Here is a 23,965-nt window from a genome sequence, read left to right as displayed (position 1 = left end):
CCAGAAATCTCCAGACAAAAACAAAACATATTTTTATGACTAGATCTCATAATGGTATATTTCCCATATTTCCTCTGACCTTATTAAATAGAATTTGCATTCATTATCCGCTTGGTCATCTCATAAAATTTATGTTCTGCTTACGAGGTTAGCTATAATTACTTAGCTTTATTAATTATATATTTATTTACTTGTTTTTATACAGAAATGTTCATGTCCTCAATACAAGATATTCTTTTATAATACCGTCACGTTGTCAGTTTTTGAATATATGATTCGGTAATGGAGGGAAGAGTATAAAAATAAACATTAACTCAAAAAAAATGTCCTTGCAAAGAATTTGACTATATCGCAAGTCAGCTATGTTAGCTGATGAGTTATATCGTTTTGCCTTTAATAGAAGGAAAACATTCTAATTTTATTGAATTATTTATGAAGGAGAAATTATTTCCTGATTTCAACAGGTTGATAATCACAGGTATTTATTCGACCTGTGACAGCTTAAATATTGCAGTCAGCTACAATTTCTCGACATACAACTACTGAACGACGTATGAGAAACGGTAGGAGTGGAACCCGCATTGAGTTTCTTTAAAGTGTTTAGCATCCAAATTAACTGGAATAATGCTTTTCATTTTTGGTCTCTCTTTGGTGTGGATGCCGCTCTGTCAATGCATATCTTCGGCAGATTTATTAATTGTTGGCGCTGCTGGGAAAGATATAACCAATGAAATAATCGACCGAATGCAAGCAAATGGCTTACTTCCAAATCATAAAATCTTTTTCCAAACCCTAGCTTCAGTACAAAGCGATTATGGAGTGCCTTTCATTTCAGAAAACGGCGGTATTTGGCGGGTGAGATATTTTAACTTATTTCATGCTTCATATTAATTCTGCATTTTCTTATTATTTTACTAAATTACAAAAATGACATGAGTCGTTATTAAATGTTCTTGGGACATCACGAATGTTTTAGTTTTTGTTTATTCACCCAAATTAGGATATTCTTAGCTAACTTACCACGTTGCTTCCTTCAGCCACAAGTTGGGATTTATGTTCCTAACTTCTCTGTCATAAACTTGACTGTATAAAAAACTTATCGCTTAAAAATATCCTCAATGTCTACAGTGGTGAACTGAATCCAACCATCATAAAACATGTATACAAACGGATTGATTCGGTTATGGACAGTTAGATATCTTGATCTTAGGAAGAACATGGTTGGTATAGAGGGATACAAACTATGCACGTTTCCGACAGTAGAATGACTGGCTATCGACTTCTGTCCCATGTAAATCAATTCTAACAATGTGTGATGTACAAAGATGGGTGTCGTGACACATCTGATTAAGGATCACCATTGCGGCTCTGAGAAGTTGAAGTTAGTATTGTATGCTGTAAAGAAGCTCAACATGCGCCAAACCAACGAGAGATCCACTATGTAGCCGCCTGACCAGCTATAAATAGCAGGCAAATTTCCATTAAATCACATTCCCCAGTCATAAAAAAAAATAATGAAGCACATCAGATATTGTAATCCTATATATCCCTAAAATGACAGAACGGTCAAGACCGAAATGACTCTGAGATCATAGCTCTACCTTGTATTATGCTACTATATTCCTTCTATAATAAACTTCGTTGAGTATGTATGTATGCATGTATGTATGTATGTGTGTGTGTGTGTGCGTGTGTGTGTGTGTGTGTGTGTGTGTGTGTGTGTGTGTGTGTGTGTGTGTGTGTGTGTGACCGCGTGTGCATCGTTGGCGATTTTCTTTCTCTGTCTTCCCTTCTTTGGACTTTTCCTATATTTCTGATGAAGAGCTCCGCTCGAAACGTGAAATACTCTTTCTTTTCTTTCCTTCCCTGAGCGTCCAATAACACAGTACTTATTCCACGTCTTTGCGTTGTCTTTTCATGTTTTTTCGTGTTTTTTCTTGCTTGTTCCTGTTTGAATTGACCATATATATATATATATATATATATATATATATATGATAGTAATCTCTCGTAGTCCGAGAAAGACAATTCTGCTATTTCTTGCTGAACAACTTACAACAAAGATTTGTTTATAGAGATCAAATGTATGTGCTCTACATAAGCTCACTCCTTCCATCAAATTAACGTTGCCTGAACAGGTGCACGGTGTACCACAGGTCAGGTGCCGAAGTGATTGCAGAGCGACGTGAGATGGAGTGTTTCGCTGAAGGGCACAACGCACCACCCAGTCCAGGATTTGAAATCACGATTTCGTTATCGCGAGTGCAACACCCTTACCACTAGTCCAAGTGCCGTCGCATGTATAAGCGCGCGCACGTGTGTACGTCTAAGAATGGAGATGATGAAATTATATTCTTTCATTGTTTCAATAATACATGGATCAGATACATTAACTTTATTGGTTGTGCAATATTACTACATATTACATGTGATCCATATTCATCTCGTCAGACAAAGGCCAAAAAAAGTAAAATGTTCAAAGATCTAATGAAAGAAGAAATGTAATACCATCACCTCCATTCTTGGACTGGAACAGTATACTTCATGACCTATGAATTATCCCTGGAATTTCAGTTTGTATCGAACAGCTTCTTTTGAGGAAAATTAGCCCATCTCTGCATTCTGTTAGCCGGTATTGGCAGAGATGCGAGACTGAAGACACTGCTTGGCTTGTTAATTCCTCTTTAGTCTGGTATATATATATATATATATATATATATATATATATATATATATATATATATATATATATATATATATATATAATTTAGCAGGACATCATATATATATATGATGTCTTGCTAAATTATTTATTTATATTGTTTGTTTGTTTGATTTTGTTTTTGTCTGGTTTTCACACTTAAAGAGGAGAACAAGTTCAATTCATTTTATATATATATATAAACAGATGGATATATATATATACAGAAATGTATATATAATACATATATAGATGTGTGTATATATGTATATATATATGATTAATAAAGCTATTACTTTCATCTTCACAAATATTTCACACTCGGAGCAAAATTGCTAAAAAGGTGGCTACCCTATCATAAAGTGTTCAGAAATGAAGTTTTTACTTTAAGGTCATTTTATACGACACATTGATAAAGAAGCGATCTCATTCAAATCTAACCACAAAAGAAGAAAGAAAACGAATAACGATTATGATTCTTCGTTGGTACAGAAGTTATTGCTTCATAATTCTGACATCCGACACAGAACCGGCGAATATAAAACAGCTTCTGATACTCTTACCAGATGCTTCTCTAAAACATTTCATAAAATCGCACGTTTACATAAATGTTTATTTAATATTAAGAGTTTCATCTGAGAAGATGCCATTTCTTTTTTTAATATGTCAAAAAATAAAACTAGTGACGAAGCATCTCATGTCACATATTCAGGATTGAAACCACGATGCTACAACCCCACATAACAATTTGAATATTTCAGTATCGACTTCAAATGTCCTGTACTATTTTATAGGTCTTACCTCTACTTGTTTATAGTCAGAGATGAATACTCAAGATCTTTTTCATTTCATTTTTGCAACTGAGCATGCATATCAGCGAGTTGATTGCAGTAAGCCTCTGCTGTAATGCTCTGATTGGCTGCCAGAAAGCTGTAATGTACACACCAATTGTAGACCACCAGACAGTCACCATATTTTGCTGATGCAACTTTGGCTTTGGAAAATGTTTGGGAGACTCATCACGAGCAAGCCATTGACCTGGCCGTTTACGGTTATCATAAAGGATCCACTTTTCGTCACAAGTGACTATTCGGTCAAGAAAAAGATCATTAGTGTTTCGCAGTAACTTGATGCTTTCAAAGTATTTTCATTGCTTAATGCTCTAGCTTCTATCCGTTTATGTCTAGAGATGTTTACATTTTTTTTTTAATAATAATTTTGCTCAAACTAAAACAACTCCATACCATCTTACAGAAAACAGTCAAGTGGAACATCTAAATGCAACTCTATGGATACTTGTATCAAATATCCAGATGGTCGAATCGATAATATTCACTAAAAATTACACCATCTAGAAGACTAAGCTCCACAGAAATTCAAACGGATCCTGTTCCCGCTAGAGAAACTTCTGTTGGTAATTGCCACGATGTTGATTTTTTTGAAGAATCGGATCTTAGATGTTCCATCCATGAATACCATGCAAATAGGCCGAACTCAGTAGGAATGTGAAGGTGGGAGAGGTTTAGCCTCGATCCTGTAATTGAAGAGGAAATCACAACCTACTCCTCAAAATTCCTTATTGGAAAGCACCGGAGAGACTACATCTTGAAAGCGTCGGTGAATGTCACGAATTGCTACTTCCTACCCATTCATTAGCTGAAGATTTGTAGAGAACAGCTTACAATAAATATGGATATATACTATTTTTGCTTATCATACTGAAATCGAACGTTTTAACCGAATAAAATTATTACTTCTTGACAGCTGTTTCTCTTTACATGTTCTAATCAAAAATATATTTTTGAATGAGCAGCAGTTCTGGATCAAGCGTTGACCCAGGCAGGGTGCCTGGCACTTAGAGTGTCATCAGGCGTTCACAACTCTCTGCCAGTCGCGCAATGCAGTCGGTGGAAGGTACACTTTGGCGTTCTACAGGTGTGGCGTGCAAGAGCGACGACATTCTCGAGAAAACTTTAAGGGTCAATAGGAATCAATTGGCTGGTCTGTTCCATAAGACGTTTTGGTCAGAACTCACGGATAATTTCCAGAAATCTGTCGCCCTGCGTGCTGCCGGGGTACATTGCAGGTTCGAGTTAAACTTTACAGCAGTGGTTCTTAACCTGAGGGGCGCATCCCCCTGGGGAGTGGCGTCAGTAATTACCAAGGCGGGCGCGATCCCTTGAAGAAAAGCAGGAATTTCTCTAATTATATTTGTTATTCTCTTAACGAGAGCATGGTCAAATAATGAGAAGTTTATGAAAAAGGCAAAAGTATATCTTTAGTTTTCTTATTCTACTATCTTAGCGCTGCTTACCATTTTCTGTATTTATTGACCCCCACCCCAAAACAAAAACTCTCACTAATTCTGAACTGCCTTTATTTAGTCATTTTTTTTTTGTTACAAAACTTAGGTGAAGAACCACTGGTATAAAGCTTAGATATTATTGCTATTGCGTTGTTTCGAAAATAATGGACGATTTTAGAAACATAATTTCATTCTGGAAAAATTAACAATAGAAATATTTTGATTAGTCAAAGTAGGGGCTGTGAACATCTATGCATCTCTGCCATCGATCAACGAGATTATTTATGCCTCGTTGATAAAAACTTATTGGCTCTGATGCTAAGAAATCTTTGATAGCTGATTCCACCTCTGATTTGGACCTGAAGGTTTTATCACTTAAAAACGTGTTTAAATGCTTTAAAATATGGTAGTCAGTGGGTGAAAGATCAGTAGAATATGGAGGATGTGGTAAAGTTTTGTATCCCAAATCTGTGAGTTTCTACAGCGTCATTCTTGCAGCATGTGGCTTTGCATTATCATGGAGCAGAATTGGGCCACGCTGATTCACCAATGCAGGTCTCATTTTTTGCAAGTGAGCATGCATATCAGCGAGTTGATTGCAGTAAGCCTCTGCTGTAATGCTCTGATTGGCTGCCAGAAAGCTGTAATGTACACACCAATTGTAGACCACCAGACAATCACCATATTTTGCTGATGCAACTTTGGCTTTGGAAAATGTTTGGGAGACTCATCACGAGCAAGCCATTGACCTGGCCGTTTACGGTTATCATAAAGGATCCACTTTTCGTCACAAGTGACTATTCGGTCAAGAAAAAGATCATTAGTGTTTCGCAGAAAGAGCATCGAGCCCACTTCAAAACGCCGAACTTTTTGATTTTCATTGAGCTCATGCGGTACCCATTTATCGAGCTTTTTCACCTTACCAATCTTCTGCAGATTGCGTGAGACCGTTGCAATACCGACACCAAGTGCCTGAGACATTTCTATGACACTTTGACGTGGGTTTTTTTCAACAATTGCTTTCAATTGTTCATTGTCAAGACTGCATGACCGTCTTCTACCTTCTTCATCTTCAAAGCTCTCATCACTACTACGGAATTTCTGAAATCACCTTCGTACTGTGCGATCACTTGTGGACCCCGCGACCCATGCTCTGTTGATATTGGCAACAGTTTGGGAGGCATTGTTGCCAAGCTTGAACTCATGCAAGAAAAGTAAACGAAGTTCCTTTTCCGTAATGTTCATAATTAAGGGCGCCCATACTTCAAGAATGTTTTCTGTCTGAAATAAGTAGAAAATTATTAAAAAGCATTCATCAGTTATTAATTCTGTCGAAATTCACCTAAAATGTAATTAAAATACTATGATAAAATTGCGTTTCAAAACAACACAGAGCGGCCATTATTTTTAGATCAACCTAATACTATCGTGTAATGACAAATATCTTTTTCAGTTAATAGATTATAAATAAGTTTGATGCACACTTTTCATATATATAAAATAATGTGATTCTTAAAAATCAAGGGACATACTGAAACATTATCAAATCATTATAGTAACATACTAAGAAATATTAACTTAATTTAACAAATTGAAAACTATTTTTAAATTTTAGCAAGGGGAAAAGTATGATATATTTAAAAAGGAAATAAAACAAAAAGTATCTAACAGGTTCTACTATAGCTCAATTTAATAAAGTCTCCAAAAAAATTAAAACACAGATTGGAAAAATAAAAATTTTTAACAATAAACCAAAATTTTTAATATTAAATGTTTATGTTAAAAATACAGTAAAATTTTTTGTAACTAAAATTCAGATTTAAATATTACAGAAAGTTCTAGGTAAAACCAAAAGCTATACAAAATCTTTTCTTTTTTATAGAAAGTTGTAGATACACACTGCATACTTCATAGTGAAGCCTTAGAATTCAGAAACTTACCTACTAAAATGGATCTTGAAATGTTCTGAATCAAGTACTTTCCTGTTTACCCTCTGATCTCACATCAGGCTCTTCGGATTTTAGCTGCGTTTGAATCCATGTATCTTTGTGAAGCTGCATTTTCCACGCTCGTTGCTATCAAGACCAGGTACAGAAACAGGCTGAACGTTGAAAGGGATTTATGTTGTGCACTTTCTGGCATTAAACCACGCATTAAAGATCTTGTAGCTAAGAAGCACTAATAATGTGACTAGTTCATATTCTATAAAAAAAACTTTTCTTACTAAGAAGCAGTTTCAAGTATCTCACTTCTTTTATAATGTGATTATATATAAAATTATACGTATTTTTTATAATGTGACTAATTCATATTCGATAAAAAGACTAAAAACATATTTTAGATTTTATTTAAAATCTAGGAGTGAATTTTATTTATAGATGCAAGGGAGGCGTGGAGAGAAGGACAAATTCCTAAGGGAGGCGTGGTAGCAAAAAGGTTAAGAACCACTGGATGCGCTGTCAGCCAGGCCTGCTCGAGATGCGTGCAGAGCGATGAAACTGTTCTGCACTCACTCGTCCAGTCCTCGAGCATTGTTGATTTGTAGGTTTATGTCGAACACCCGCTGTCACCTGTAGGACGGATCTGGATATCGGTTGAGTACATTGGGAAGATCGCCTCGTTACCTTTCTTTGGCTGGAAAGAAAAGGGCAGTGTTTATTTGTCTATAGTGACCTGAGCGAAAGACATTGTGTGGTGAATTAGACTGGACGTTTTTGGAGACAGACTCTTCCCTCTTTAGCCAGGCCCGCATCAACTTTTTCAACTTTCATTTGAAAAGGTAAGTGAAAATGAAGAGGGAAGTGCTCCTTCCAGCAAATTTGTTGGATGAGTGGCAAGGATGGTCCAAACGGGCCTGCTTTGGGTACGTGTCTGCACATTGAGGGAAAAGGATAGGCAAGGATCATTTGTCCTAGTGATCAAAGTCACTGTGTTTTTGTTGGGGTTCCATGAGCAGGCATTGGAAATTTATCCGCTTTTCGGGAATTGTTTCTTACTTGAATCTCTTTTATTTCTTTTTTTTTTTCTAATATTTCCTGTAACCCCCATTGTATTATCCTGTACCATCTTCGACCTTTATGTAAACCCTTAGTGGTTAATAAAGGAATCATTACTCATTATTATTTTGGTATGGCTCAGATTCGGTCTTATTTTTTGTTTTTCGTCACCTTTCTTTACGATTATTATCATCATCATCATCATCATCATTATTATTATTATTATCATTATTATTATTATTATTATTATTAGACAATAGGAAGAGCGCGATACGATTGCGATATTTTATTGGTTGAACGATATTTCGACAGCTAGCGTGTCTTTGTCGAGTTCAAAATGAAAAGTGATAAAAATTCAAATTTATAGCAATTCAAATCCAAAATATGAACGAGCGCAACCAGTTGATGGAATGACATCACCAGTCTTCGAATTCCAAGTTTAGAACTGGCAAAAAGAAAAGGAAAGAAAAAAAAGAGAGAAAAGGAAAGGAAAGAAAAAAGAAAACGAAAAAGAAGAATATTTAATCAAACAGTTTTGTGCATTTTATTTCTTCCTCCAGGGCGTGATGTTAAAACCAGCAAACATATTTCTCCTCGTGCATTTTGTGTACTGAAAGTCTGGTAGATTCAGAATATTTTCTGAGAATATGTATTTTCAAATCTTTTTCAAAATTGCAGTTGTTTGATGCAAAATGTTAGGTAAGGTCCGTCGAACTACTGTTATTGTGCCTAACGTCATATCAGAAGGAATTTTTTTTTTTGTAAAATATTGTTACGATGAGTAACACATTGAAACTATAAATATCAACTGGAACTGCTAAGCAGTTTATAGCTAACACTTTGTTACGGGCTTTTTTAATAATCAATCCATGCGGAACTGAGATTTCTGCGTTTGTTCATTATTATTATTATTATTATTATTATTATTATTATTATTATTATTATTATTATTATTATTATTATTGAGTGAAAGAGCACTACATGCCATCAAAGTGACACTGGGGTAAAATATACGAAGACCAGTACACCCATCATGACTACCCGTCTGATAAAGGTACACCAGGCACATGCATCACAAGCATATGTGCGCGACATGGTGATCTCATATCAAGACAAACAGCGCATGACCTTGCAGGTGGGGCCCAGTTAGTATTTTCTTCAGGTCGAGTAGCCCATCCTACTCAAAAGGTCCCTGAATAAGGTTTAAGGATGTTGAGCAAAACACCCATGTTTCCAAAGGTGAATTATTCAAACCCCAAAGAATTCCTCTCAACACATGGCTATGATGCTCCCCACTACTTCTGCTTGTGATCAGACATGCACATATTGTCATCCACTAAGGAACATGCTCAAATGGTTATGATCAAACAACTGACAAGCAAATCTGTGGTATTGAGTAGAATATTTGCTGTAGCCCATCTTTTATACCAAGACAAAACAATGTACATAATGCCACTTCCAATCAATTAAGATTAAAAGCCACGAGAGCCACTGCCTTTATTATTATTATTGTTGTTGTTATTATTATTATTATTATTATTATTATTATTATTATTATTATTATTATTATTATTATTATTTTATGTTTGACTTTTGTTTTGCATTTGTACAAGTTGGATCCAAGTCTCACCCAGAGACCTCAAGAGACAACAAGTTAGAAGTTCATGTAGATGTTATGCCTAGGGTACCATATATTTGGATTTGTACAGTTTTGTTCTAGTGAATGTTTAAGAAACCATAAGAAAATTATGTGCTTGCTTTAAAATTTGAGATCACATAGACAGTATTTTACGTAGGATATGGGCAGTTCCCATGAGCACTATCTTTTGAACTTCAGCCATTTTGGGGTTTCCTGGTATCTGAGCTAGGTAGTAATCAGCCCGTTTCGCTGTCGTTCCCAGGGCACCTATGACAATAGGTATTGTTTTCGTCTTCAGATTCCATATTTTGCTAATTTCTATTTCAAGATCTTTATATTTGCTCAGTTTTTGGTAGGTCTTGACAGATACGTTTATATCGATTGGGACCGTCATATCAATGAGGAGGCATGATTTTTGTCTGAAGTCTTTCAGTATGATGTCTGGCTTATTTGCGTCTATCTTTCTGTCAGTTTGAATGGTGAAGTTCCAGAGGAGTGCAATGTGATCATTTTCAAGTACTGGGGGTGGTTTGTGTTCCCACCAGTTTTTATCATGGGGCAAGTCCAGGTTTTTGCATATTACCCAGTGATCGTTAGTACACCGGGCGAAATGCTTAACAGTATTTCGTCTGCTGCTATGTCCTGAGTTCAAATTCCGCCGAGGTCGACTTCGCCTTTCATCCTTTCGGGGTCGATTAAATAAGTACCAGTTACGCACTGGGTCGATCTAATCGACTTAACCATTCCCCCAAATCTGAGGCCTTGTACTTCCAGTAGAAAGGATTATTATTATTATTATTATTATTATTATTATTATTATTATTATTATTATTATTATTATTATTATTATTATTATTATTATTATTATTGAGTGAGAGAGCAGTGCTTGCCATCAAAGTGACACTGGGGTAAAATATACGAAGCCCATTATACCCATCATAACTACCCGTTTGATAAGGGTACACCAGGCACATGCATCACAACCATATGTGCGCGACATGGTGATCTCATATCAAGTTAAACAGCGCATGACCTCGCAGGTGGGACCCAGTTAGAATTTTCGTCAGGTCGAGTAGCCCATCCTACTCAAAAGGTCCCTGAATAAGGTTTGTTTAAGGATGTTGAGCAAAACACCCATGTTTCCAAAGGTGAATTATTCAAACCCCAAAGAATTCCTCTCAACACATGGCTATGATGCTTCCCACTACTTCTACTTGTGATCAGAGATGCACATATCGTCAGCCACCAAGGGACATGCTCAACTGGTTAAGGTCAAATAACTGACAAGCAAATCTGTGGTATTAAGCAGAATATTTGCTGTAGCCCATCTTTTATACCAAGACAAAGCAATGTACATGATAATGTACACTTCCAATCAATGAAGATCAGAAACCGAGAGCCACTGCCTGGTACTGCATCCGGGCATTTATTATTATTATTATTATTATTATTATTATCATTATTATTTTCCGATTGATTTGGATTTTATTTCATCTTCTGACCGGTTCTTAACCAGTGACCTAAGGCATATATATATTAGATGGAAAGAAACTTCCTGAGATGGTGGACTGTTGTCTACACAATTTTTTGCGCCTCGTAGATTATTGGTTTCCCTGGGACCTGGCCAAAGATTTGTCGGTACCTTTCTTGGTTATTTCCAGGGTACCACATTTTTTTTTTCTCTTTTTCCAAGCTTTACCTCGTATCCATACTTTCGGCATAGTAGCCAGTGAAAGTTTTGCTCTACCTTGTCGTGTCTGCGCTTGTACTCTTTGTGCGCAAGACTCACAAACACTAACAATGTGAGTCACGCTTTCGACCCTCTTCCCACACATTCTGCAGAGGCCCGATGCACTTGTATGATACATATTCTTTTTCACTGAGCTGGTATTCAATGCCTAATCCTGGGCAACGATGATTAGGCTTTCGAGTCTTCTTTTTTAGGTCACCCTTGCTGAGCTACCTCCATGATGCTTCTGGTCTTTTAAGTTGCCAGTTTCACGGTGGAACTGACCACGGAATTCCAAGCGGGGTAGAGTTTCTTCTCTCTCGTTGGCTATTTGTGATCGGAATTGATTAGCACTCTCAAGTCCATTTTTGGCAAATCCTTCTGCATAAGGCCTTGTGCCTATTGTAGAAAGGGTTGTTGTTGTTGTTGTTGTTGTTGTTATTATTATTATTATTATTATTATTTTTATGTTGTTTTTTTCCTTCTTTCTTCAAATTTTCTTCCATTTCTCGCCGAGTGTTTTCCGTACACTAGAGAAACTCACTGTATGCATTCCCAGTTTACACACACAAATTCACAGGTAAAATATGTATTAAAAAAAATAATAAATAAATAAATTCGTGAATAGATGTTGTTTTCACAGCGATAATGCTCTTCTCAGTACATGAGTCGTTCCAGTTAACACGATTTTTTGCACTTTCTGTAGGAATGATAAGCCTGGTATCATTTTCAAATACGTTCCAGTACCTTTTTTAATCATTCCTAGAGATCCTACAATCACTGGTACGGTAGTCGCCTTGAGATGCCACATTTTTTCAATTTCTATTACCAAGTTTTTATATTTACTAATCTTGTCAAATTCTTTCGCCGCTATATTGTGATCGCAAGGAATACTCACGTCGATTAATAAGCACATCTTTTTTGTCTGATCTTTTATAATAATATCTGGTTTATTAGCTTTTATAGTTTTGTCGGTATGTACGGGGAAGTCCCGGAGAATCGACACATTTTCTCCCTCAGTCACAGCTTCAGGATGGTGTTTACACCATTTGTCAGCGGTTTTGATTTTATAATGCCGACATATTGGCCAGTGTAAATACTGGCCGACTCTGTCATGTCTTGCTTTATATTCTACAGGTGCTAAGACTCTACACCCTGAGATTAGGTAGTCTATAGTTTCAATCTCATCGTTATAGAATCGGCATTTTGGGTCAGCTCCATTTTTTTATCACATTGGCTTGGTAGTTCCGGGTTAATAAGCTTTGGTCTTGAGCAGCTAATATGAAACCTTCACTCTCTGCTTAGCCCTGAGCTTCGTAACCATTGATGCGTGCGTTTCTGGTCGACATCAGCTTGTTTGCTACGAGCCACATACTTGCCATGCAGAGGTTTCTGTTCCCATCTGCTAGCTATTTTTTCATGTGCTTTTGTCTTTGCAATTAATTTTATTTTCTTTGCAGCAGCAGTTGGCGCATTTCCTTCAACCTGATCAATCTAGTAAGAATCTAAGAGATCAGTAGCGAATTTTTTGCTCTCTTTCAGAAGTGAGTGAAGTTTTTTCGGTCTTTCATATTTTTCAACAAGTTTCAGTATCCAATCGTTGGTTGTTCAAGGTATTTGGCAAGTCCGATTGTGGTGGTTTTGTACGTAAGTTCAAGCTGGATCAAGCCTCGACCTCCCTGAGCTCTGGGAAGATAAAGACGATCCACGTCTGCCTTTAGATGGTGCATCTTATTACAAGTCAGTAGCTTGAAGATTTTTCTATCAATTTTCATTATTTCACTGGTATTCCAGTTATGCACATTGAAGCTATGAAGAACAACTGGGACTGCTAAGGAATTTATGGCTAACATCTTATTATATGCATTCAGCTCAGACTTCAGAACTGCTCGAACTCTTCTATAACATTCCTTCCTAACCTTCTCTTTCATGCTTGCATGCTGGATACCAGAGCCTTCATTTATTCCTAGGTATTTATTGGTTTGTTCCTGCTCAAGTTCCTTTATTACTGTTTTGACATCTAATTCTATTGAACTTGACTTTACCAGTTTCCCTTTCTTAAAAGTGGCTTTGGCACACTCTACAAGGCCAAACTCCATCCCGATATCATCACTGAATCCTTTCACAGTATGTAGTAGTCCTTCAAGCTCTTCATCATCTTTGCCATATAGTTTTAAATCATCCATATAAAATAGATGGCTTATTTTCCTGTTGTCAATTTCGTAGCCATTCCCTGTTCTATTCAGTTCACTTGAGAGTGGTATTAGTGCTATGCAGAAAATTCGTGGTGAAAGTGAGTCACCTTGAAAGATGCCACAGTTTATGCTAATATTGTTTGAGCGCAATACTCCATTAGAATGATATAATTGGAGCTTCGTGTTCCATAGTGACATATTATACTTTAAAAAATATGAAATCACAGGAGAAATTTTGAAAATGTCCAGCGATTTCAGAATCCACGAATGTGGTATGCTGTCAAAGGCTTTTTGACAGCATACCATGAAGAGCTGAGATTTCTGCGCTTGTTATGGCAGTTCTCAAGGATCCTGCGATTAATTAGGAGCTGATCTTTACATCCGTATGAGCCTCGTCTGCATCCTTTTTGTTCAGTGGGAAAGAGGTTATTCTCTTCCATAAACGAATATGTTTTCTCCACTAGAATAGATGTCAAAATCTTATAGGTAGTAGACAAACATGTTATAGGCCGGTAGTTTTTTGGGTCTTTGGTTTCGTTATTTTTCGGGAGGAGGTAAGTAATACCTTTTGCCATCCAATGGCGAGTTCTTTCTGGGTCTTTCATAATACTATTAAATAGTATTACTAACATTTTGTGTGCGGACGAGAGTGATGAGAGCCAGAAATTTGGTACTCTATCAATACCAGGGGATTTCCACTTATGAGCCTTTGTTAGTGCCCTCCTTAGGTCGGCGACTGAGATGTCTTCCCATACCTGTTCTTGTAGATTTTTGTAGGTATCTTGGGTGCGTTTGATCCAGTCTGCATTTTCATTGCATGGTTTCTCATCACTCCAGATTCCTTTCCAAAAGTTTTCAACTTCTTCCATTAGGGGTGGATTTTCAATGGTTATTTTTTCTTTCCCTATTTCCCAGTAAAATGATTTAACATTGGATTTGAACATCTTATTTTGCCTGTAGAATTTGATTGTTTTCTCAAATCTGCGTATTCTCTGAGCTTTTGCTTGAACTTTTTGTTTAAGTGTTTCATTCGCTGTCATTGGTTCTTCTCTTGTTGAGAGTCCATATTTTCTCACGATCTTCCTGCTTTTCTTGATCTTACACCATTTCCAGAGATTAGTTCAGTTAATATTGATATCTCCCTTCGCAATGATTCAATCTCAGTTTCAATTCTACTTCTCCGGTTTGATTTTCTTTTCGAATTTGGTATTGTTGGCTTTTGGGGTGTTAAACAGCGTCTTTCGATTACCTTAGCAACAGAGTCTTAGCAACAGAGTCTTAGCAACAGAGTCTTAGCAACAGAGTCTTAGCAACAGAGTCTTAGCAACAGAGTCTTAGCAACAGAGTCTTAGCAACAGAGTCTTAGCAACAGAGTAAATAATTTCATTTAACTTATTATTATTATTATTATTATTATTATTATTATTATTATTATTATTATTATTATTATTATTATTTTATTTTATTTTATTTCATTGTCTTTGCTCAGCTTCTAACGCTGGAGATGTACTACGGTGTCAACTGTTCACTACCAGTGAACTAAGGTAACACCCCTTATTTTTCGAGCACCGTCCGGAGCATTCAAGCGGTTCCAAGCAGTGCTGTTTTCTGCAAGTGCTCCACCTTTATTGCAGCCCCTATTTGTACCATGTACTTCTCAAGATTTTTACTCACTGTTCTCAGGGCTCCGACAATTATTGGTACTACTACCGCCTTTTTCATCGACCACAACTGCTTAACTTCTCAATCTCATGGTCGCACTGAATCATAAAATCCCATAGGATCTTTGCAGTATCATTTTCGATGATGCCTTCGGGTTTATGTTCGTAACACTTTTTTGCTCTGTCAAGTCCATACTTGTTACAAAGTATCCAATTGACAATCATTGTTATATTGTCATGGCGTCTCTTATATTCTTTCTGAGCTAGTGGCGACTGGTAATATGCCATACGGTTTCGCCATTTTGTCCACAAATTCTGCACTTATCACTTTCTGGTGTGTTGTCTATTCTGTATTTGTTGTAATTGGTTCTTAATGCTTGCTCTTGAGCAGTACAGATTAGAGCCTCTGTTTCCGGTTTTAAATCATTTTCAGTCATCCATAGCTATCTCTTTTCTCTGCTTGTCTTGTCTTCAATGTTCCTATGAAATTGTTCATGCATTCTTTCTTTATCCACCTAGTTTCAGTTTCATTCAGTTTCATTCATTCTCAAGTTTTTGGACAATGCTTTATCTTTGCAATCTTCTATCCTGACTTTCTTACTTCCAATAAGTCTGACTTTCTTACTTCCAATAATAGCAGTTTTGAGGCATTTTTTACATATCATGCTATGTTGTTTTCTTCTGCTCTAGTGCTGTGTTCGCATCCAATCATTCTTCTTCCCCCTCTCTTTCGTGGTACATACAGTCTGTTTGTGTCACTTTTGGGTGGCGTATCCCTTATCAAGTCAGAACCTTCCTTGTCTTTTTGTCTAAACTGTTTAGTTCGTCTACTGTCCATACAGTTACCCGGCTCCATATCTAAGTAGTGAAACCTCCCAAGTGTTGATAGCTTCAATCTTATTTCGTCCGTTTAATTTCGACTTAAGGATCAGTCACAATCTGCGAGAGTACTCCACCTTAATTTCTTTTTTGTCATTTCTTTATCCATTTCCAATATCCCCAAGCACTTATAGCCCGTCTCTTCTATCTGCTTCATAACCTCCCCCGTCCATACATTTGATTCTGCCTCTATTCATGACTAACACACCACACTTTTTCAGTCTGAACTCCATTCTGATATCAGCACTGAAGGTATACACCGTATCAACGAGGGAACTGACTTGGGATTCATCTTTACCATAAAGTTTGAGGTCATCCATGAATAACATGTGGTTGGCTTTTTGTTGGCGACTTTTGAATACATACCCAGCCTTTGCTTTCCTCAGAATCAGTGTTAGTGGCATCATGCACAGTACAAAGATCAGTGGGGACAGGCAGTCCCCTTGAAACATACCCCTCCTGATTTCTACTGTCCCTAAACTTCTTCCATATGCTGTCAGTTCCGTCCTCCACTTCGCCATACTTTTTCCAAACAATCGCTTAACATTCAATGCAATACCAAATAGGTTCGTACATTCCATAATCCAAGAATGTGGGATCATATCGAACGCTTTACAATAATCGATCCATGACATGGCTAAGTTAGTTTTCCTCCTCTTAGTCTCTAAGTACAGTTTTGCCTACTTGGAGTTGATCCTTGGTACCTCTGCACTTAGGCTTGCAGCCCTTCTACTCATGTGGTAGGAATACATTTTTTTCCAGATGTCCGTACATTGACTCTGCGAGTATTCCAGTCAATAGCTTCCACATAAGTGGCAAGCAGGATATCGATCTGTAATTGTCTACCGTATTGCCTTTTTTTATGTTTTTCAGGTACAGCACTGTTCTACCCAATGTCAACCACTCTGGTGTTACTTGGTCGGCATTTAACAAGGTGTTGAGTTGTGCAGCTATTCGTGCATGACATCCACCAAATCTTTTGATCCAGTAGCCTTGAACTCCATCTTGTCCCGGGGCCTTGCAGTTGCTCATTTTTATGCTGATTTCCTTCACTTCCCTAACTGAAATGACTAATTCTGCCTGTTTTGGACAGACTACTGTTTGTTTCAGTTCTGGCAACCATTCAGCATCCTTCTTGTGCTCCTTGTCTTTGCTCCAAATGTCACTTCAAAACCTTTGACTTTCAATGTTATCTGGCATCAACTTTTCATCTGTACACTCTCCATTTATTTCTTTATAGAATCTCTTTTGATTTACTCTGAATAATCTATTCTGGTGGTAACCCTTCATTCTTTGGTCGTATCTTACCATCTTTACTTTCTTTGCAACGAGGCGCTGTTTCAGTTCCTCCATTACCACTTTCGGGCCCTTTCTTTCAATATCATACTTCCTGTTCAGTGCCCTGTATTTTTGTTCGCTTTTAAGCTCCCCCTTCTCTTTTCGGTTTAACACAAAAATATCCTTCGAGAGCATATCTAACCCGGCCTGTATTCTTCTTTTCCATCGTGGATCTTTTCTTCTGTCACTACCATTATATCTCTTTTTCTTGACATCAACACCCACATTTTCTGCTACAACAACGCTTGCTACCTTGATCAAACTGTTTGTTTCTGTGTTGTTTTTTGTTCTGATATATTTCAAAATTTCATTCTCATTTTTCGTCTCTTGGTTCAACTTCCACCAATCAACCTTTTTAAGGTTGCAAATAATGTTGCTATCGTTCTCCTGTTGCCTACCTTTATTCTGTCGTAGATTGCCTTTTGCCCATCTGTCATGTCACCATTAGCTTTATTGTCTTCTTCTAAACTATCTATATATCTCTCATCGAGCAAGCTATCACTGTTCCTTTCCTGTGGTTTATTAGAGATTTTACCTCTGTTTTCTGCTATGAGATTACTTTTATCAGTAGGAACTGTATTTTCATCATTTCCTCTGCTGCTGCTTTCCAATACCCGTCTTTTGATAGCTTCGAGCTCTACTTCTGTGAACCAACAATTTTTTTCTCATTGCTCTAGCCTGATCACATGATCGCTGTTCCGTGAGTTGGAACAATCCTCTTTCTCTCCATTGATCATACATACGTTGATGGTATTCCCTAAGATGAACACCATTTTCGTCTACGGGGTTACTCAGGTAGTAACACTCCATGACCACAGCACTGACTTATTTGTTCCATTTACGCCGGGTCCCTTACTGGATAATGACAGGCTAGAGTCGGACCAATATCTCTGAGCCTGCTGGATGCAATACTGTCATCACCATTGGCTTCAGTTTCCTTACCACCGTTATTCACAATATTTCGTTTTTTCATTGTCACTCATATGAGGTAGCGATTATCAGGTTGCGCAAATACCAGTGTTTTTTATTCTGACATCATCACTAGATGTGTCATCAACCAGAGCATTAGGAGACTCTAGCCGCTTCTTTCATTATTATTATTATTATCATCACTGATATTATTTTCTAATATTTTCGTTATTATTATTATTTTATTTTCATTATTATTATTATTTTATTTTGTTGTTGTTGTTGTTGTTATTATTATTATTATTATTATTATTATTATTATTATTATTATTATTATTATTATCATCATCATCATCATCATCATCATCATTATTATTATCATCATAGAGCGTCAAATAAAGTGCCTTATGGTGTTTTGTTCCTCATTCTGTATTCTGAGCTCAAATCCCACTGGTAGTAGTTTGCCTTTCATACTTTACTGGTCGATATGATGTAACCAGTAATGTATTCGGGTCGATATAATCGACTATGTAATTTGTGTGTCCTTATACCTATGTGAGAAATTATCATTACGGTTAGTTCTAGTATCCACACACAAAGGAAGATGTTGGTAGAAGTATAATTAGATTAATTCCACTCTCGCCAGCTTTTTCAGAATTTGGAGTTCACCGTGAATCGAAATTTCTTCATGGAATATCTTTTCCTCCTCAGATATTATACAGACATCATTAATGGTTATTGTTTTTGTAATTTAATCCCAGGACCTCTGATCAATCATCCTGTATATTTTTCTTAACAACGGTGCAATATAGGCCTATATTATTCAATGTGCTTTTGTTCTGTTTTAAGATGATAAGATGTGACACAAGAGAAATTTAGTTGTCATTTGAGCAACCACTTCGAGGTTTCCTCATAGGCTTTTCATTAAAGGGTGCCTGTTAAGTTACAACAGCTGTATATTTCAGAAAAGAAGAAATCGGAATCTCGACGTTAATGGATTTCTTTAAGCACACTAGCGATGTTTATGAGCTGAAATGTCTGCAAAAAAAGGAATAAAATTCATGTCGCTTTCTCTGCTTGCGAACAGACTACTTGATATAACTCGCAATAATAGCAATAATAATTTCTTTAACTTTGGCACTAAGCCATAAATCTGAAGGGAAGGGATAGAATCGGTTCTGTCGAATAAGTACTTGTACATATTACACTAACTTCTTCGTTGGATGAAAAGCGAAATCAAACAAGCTGGTGTTGAACTTAGAATAAAAAGAAACATATATCAATTTTATTTACTTTATTTTTTTACCGTATCTTCGGCTTCGTCATCGTCGTTGTTCTCCTCCTCTTCATCATTATCATCGTCATTGTCGTCGTCGCCATCATCATCATCATCATTTATTGAACTATAATTCTAAATGATTTCTTTTATCATTAAAGATTAACGAACACATGTTGAAAAGGATCCAGGAAGCGTGCAAGAAAGCTTTGTCTTCGACTTGCGAACTGTACAAAGAAATATTTCACTATGATATTTCATCCGCTACCATCACCGATATGGACAAACCGTTATATTCTGGCTTGATGATATTTCTATATATCTTATCACTGGATGAACCTATACCGGAGAACCGTAGAGAACAAGCAATATACTGGAGAAAACACGTTAATTTAGATGGTAAATTGGGCGACTATTTAACACACTCTGATCGAATTCTTGGTGAGTGACAGGGAAGTCATTCTTTGCTTTTTTTATAATTTTACATTATTTTTATCTAAAAATTCATCATTTTCAGGATTGATGTTTAAGGCAGACGTAACGCATGTTGTCACTCGTTCTGTAATTTATTTATTTACTTATTTATTTAGATTCTTCTATGAAGTATGGCGCCTTAAATTCTGATGTCATCATTTCTTCCTACGTTTTCCTCTCGACAAGAATCCTCTAGAAACAGCTATAGTACTTTTTCGCCTATCTCTCATGCACCATTCAAGCCATATCGATGAAGTTGTCTCCCCTGCATTACACTGACGCTCTACATGAAATATTAATTTGAGAGTTGCCTCCCCTACTTTTATATTTTTAGTTGTAGGTATTATTTAAGATTTTCTGATTCACTCAAACTTTTGGACTCTAAGATTTTATGAAAACTTTTTATACAAGTTATTTTAACTCACAATGTTTATACAAGTTAATGCTACACAAGTCAAACCATACCCATTTTGATTCCTTTAGTGGCAGTTTCACATTTCTTACACGTATCTGATGTCTGCTTTTGCGCAGAGAGAGCAAACATTTACCCACTCAGAAGCCATAGATTTTTTAACTGCTTCCCAGTTATTACTTCAGCTATTAAACTAAACTTTTATTACAACCTCATCCACTGATTAGCTTACTTAGCCAATGGGGTTCCAAACAGTTCATGAATCTCATTCCAGGTGTATATGTAATGCTAGTTACCTTTGTATATCTGTTTACTGCAGCTTAAGACTATAATTCTGTCGATTTACCTAAGACTATCTGCCTATTCTGTGGCCCATTATTGCATATACATTATTCACTATCGAATTCCAAATTTCTCCCTCTGTCACTTCTAACATGGTGTGTGCAGACTGTTTGGAACTTTTTCTGCAACATTTTGATAGATTTTGCTCAGCATATAAAGTTTCCAAGAATAATTTAAGCTAACCATTTGCATTGTAACGAAAAATAATCATAATGAATAGAAAAAGTGTACTTAATTTTCCATTTAATTCGCTGAAGCTTCTAGCCTTGCAAACAACACCCTTGCATGTGGCTTGAACAACTTTCAGATATTATTCATCTACATTTACATTTTTATGTGATTATAAAACTAGATAGCATGGGCCCTTGTCAAAGGCTTTCCTCAATGTAAAAACAAATGTACGAATGCTTAATTCAATAACACAACTCACTCTGTACATCTTATATAATCACCTGTCAATTCTACCAAATTTCCACTGCAGATAACAACAATAAAATAACTCAAGTAGCGACAAAATAAAACAGCAAATTCAGTGTAACATGAAGAACTCTACTTTCTCTGAAATACAATATTGCACACAACTTCAGGAAAAACTGTACTCATGATGACAGAATTAAATTTTTTTGAGGTGGAGAAGAGCAGTCAATTTAATTGACACCAATTCATAACTAAAACATTTGCGTTTGCCTACATATGAATTCAACCAAATATCCCAAAGTACTTTGTACGGTTGAGTCTACCAGCCACTGCCATTAGTTATACTGATGATAATGATAAGGATGAATACTTTTTTAGTTGTAGAGGTGAAGGGAAACAACTATGGCCGTCATGCAAAATTGACGATGACTTGGTATCTTGTCAGGTTGACAACCTATATACAGAAACAATATTTGCATGTTGGACGACTACCTAATCAATAATGTGGACATATCTTTATGGGCCTGGCGGTTTTTACATTCGTAGTTCTCTCTGCACACTATATGTCCCCGTAACTTAGTGATTCGACAAAAGAGATCGCTAAATCAAATTCTACTAGACTTTTAAAAAATCCTGGGGGTCGATTTGTTCGACTAAAACCTTCAAGGCAGTGCCCCAGTATGGCCACAGTCTATTGACTGAAACGAATATGAAAGATAAAAGATATCCATATCATCTATGAATAATTTTACTCAGACTACTTGAGTGCCGGTGGCAAACCCAATTCAACAGTCATAAACTCCTTATGGAATATGAAAGTATTATCAAATATCACTTTAGTTCAGGGACTCTCTTCCTCATACCTAGCAACATTAGAGTACCCCATGTGAAGAATATAGTGTAAAATGGTTGAATACCATATAACATACAATAAATATATATATATTATTAACTGATTGTTCCCTCCTCCAAATTTTCGGATGTTGTGCCAAGAAAAAGATATTAATTCAATTTACCTTTACATTTTCAATAAGATGGGTGAGTTTGGTTCTTGTTAAAGTAACTCAATTGTTGGTGAAGTTTCAAAGAGGCATATCCATTTATCATTCTCAGTTGACATTTTCGCTCAAAATTTATTTTTCATGATGATAAGTAAATGGAAATAGCAAAAGGCTTTCCACACATTTTCTAGATACACGAGTTGCGTTTAGTTGGTTGAGATTACTTCAAAATTCCAATGATTACATACAAACCTCGCATATCTACGCGATTCCTTTTGCGTAAATTTTAGAAGTGTGCATACCTCGATTTGAGATTCTTTGTTTTAGACTATTTCTTCTCTGTTTTAGGTTTTGAAAATATTGAAACGCCATGTTCCGGAAATTTGGTAAATTCAAGCGGGTTACCATATTGCAAAATGCCAAATGTTTGCAGTCGAAGTGCTATTGAAAAAGAAGATATATATTTTCCTTACACAGATCCCAGAATATTTGTGAAGTGCTTGGATACCTATAAATATTATATCATGTCTTGCCCAAAAGATTTTGTTTGGTCTCAGACTACTGATGCATGCATTCCTGAAAATGCTGGGAATGACAATAAGGCTTACCAATATTCACGCACCACTGGTGGTTCCACAGCTATTGTCAACAGCATGCAATTGATTTTACTATCTTTTTCAATATACCTTATTGAATTGTACCTATAATTCAGGTTAATTTCTTTTATTTGTCGTTAGCTTTACAAAATTATGTAACTAACTTATTCATCTTCATAAGTCTATGCTCTACGGTATTCAAATGTAAATGAAAATCCAGTTATTCAATAAACTAATATTTATCATTGTTCTGTATCAAGGAAATTCTTCTCAACATGAGTACAATTCATTTGGTTTGCTTTTATGAACATCTTTCTTAAAAATGCAATTCTCTTTCAAAGTAGGCGAACTTTATGAGCTTAACATTTCTAAACATTTATATCAAATAAAATTAAATTTTTAAATAAACTAAATAAAAATTAAATTCAATGTATTCTTTATTTATCAACAAAGAATGCAATTTACAAAAGTAAATAGTAGCACTATTAAAAAATAAGGAATAAAAAACAAAGAAATCAGTAAATAAATAACGGAATAAAGCGACATGCCCTAGAGGACACTGATGTTCTCTAAAAATTTATGAGATAACCAAAATCTCTTAAGGCTGTTCCAACTTCATGGCCAACATAAGCATCGTCTGAGATAGGACACTAATAGCTTGCAATATTTCAGTATCTTATTCCATTAATCTATGGATGGAATAACACCCTCACCCATCAGAACTAACGGGATATTTATTGTCACAAGAACTCGTTTAATAATGAAGTTTATTTCGTTGGGGCAAGCAAAGCTCCCACATTCAGACAAAATGGCAATCTGTGAAGACCTCCAGAATCGAGGGGTTTGCAACACCATTGCCTCATTCTCCATCGGTTCTGACACTGTGAGCACTGGAACAGTGGAGTTCACTAGAGCAAAGAAAACCATCGATGTTCAACTCAATTAACGTTTACAGAAAGGGACACCTTAAGTGACACCATATTTATTTAAGATGAGCATTGAAAATGTGTTTCAATTATAAATTGTCCCAAGTATTTGGAGACGATTTACCCTACACTAGAACTAACAACCGCAGCCCCTTCTACTATTATTTTT

The 23,965-nt window shown here is 36.2% G+C and overlaps 1 protein-coding gene across 1 annotated transcript; it reads left to right on the top strand.

Moving 5' to 3' along the window:
- The first annotated feature begins 535 nt into the window (after positions 1-535).
- On the top strand, positions 536-23,137 carry LOC106869475 (uncharacterized). Its single transcript, XM_014915228.3, has 3 exons — positions 536-855; positions 19,790-20,069; positions 22,623-23,137. The coding sequence occupies exons 1-3, from the start codon at positions 625-627 to the stop codon at positions 22,979-22,981; spliced, it is 870 nt and encodes a 289-aa protein (XP_014770714.1). The 5' UTR covers positions 536-624; the 3' UTR covers positions 22,982-23,137.
- Positions 23,138-23,965: the final 828 nt, after the last annotated feature.

The sequence above is a fragment of the Octopus bimaculoides genome, chromosome 1 (genome assembly GCF_046866305.1).
Source record: "Octopus bimaculoides isolate indiv1 chromosome 1, ASM4686630v1, whole genome shotgun sequence".
Lineage (NCBI taxonomy): Eukaryota > Metazoa > Mollusca > Cephalopoda > Octopoda > Octopodidae > Octopus > Octopus bimaculoides.
The sequence above is the reverse complement of the archived record's forward strand: the minus strand, read 5'-3'. Positions and strand labels throughout refer to the sequence as shown.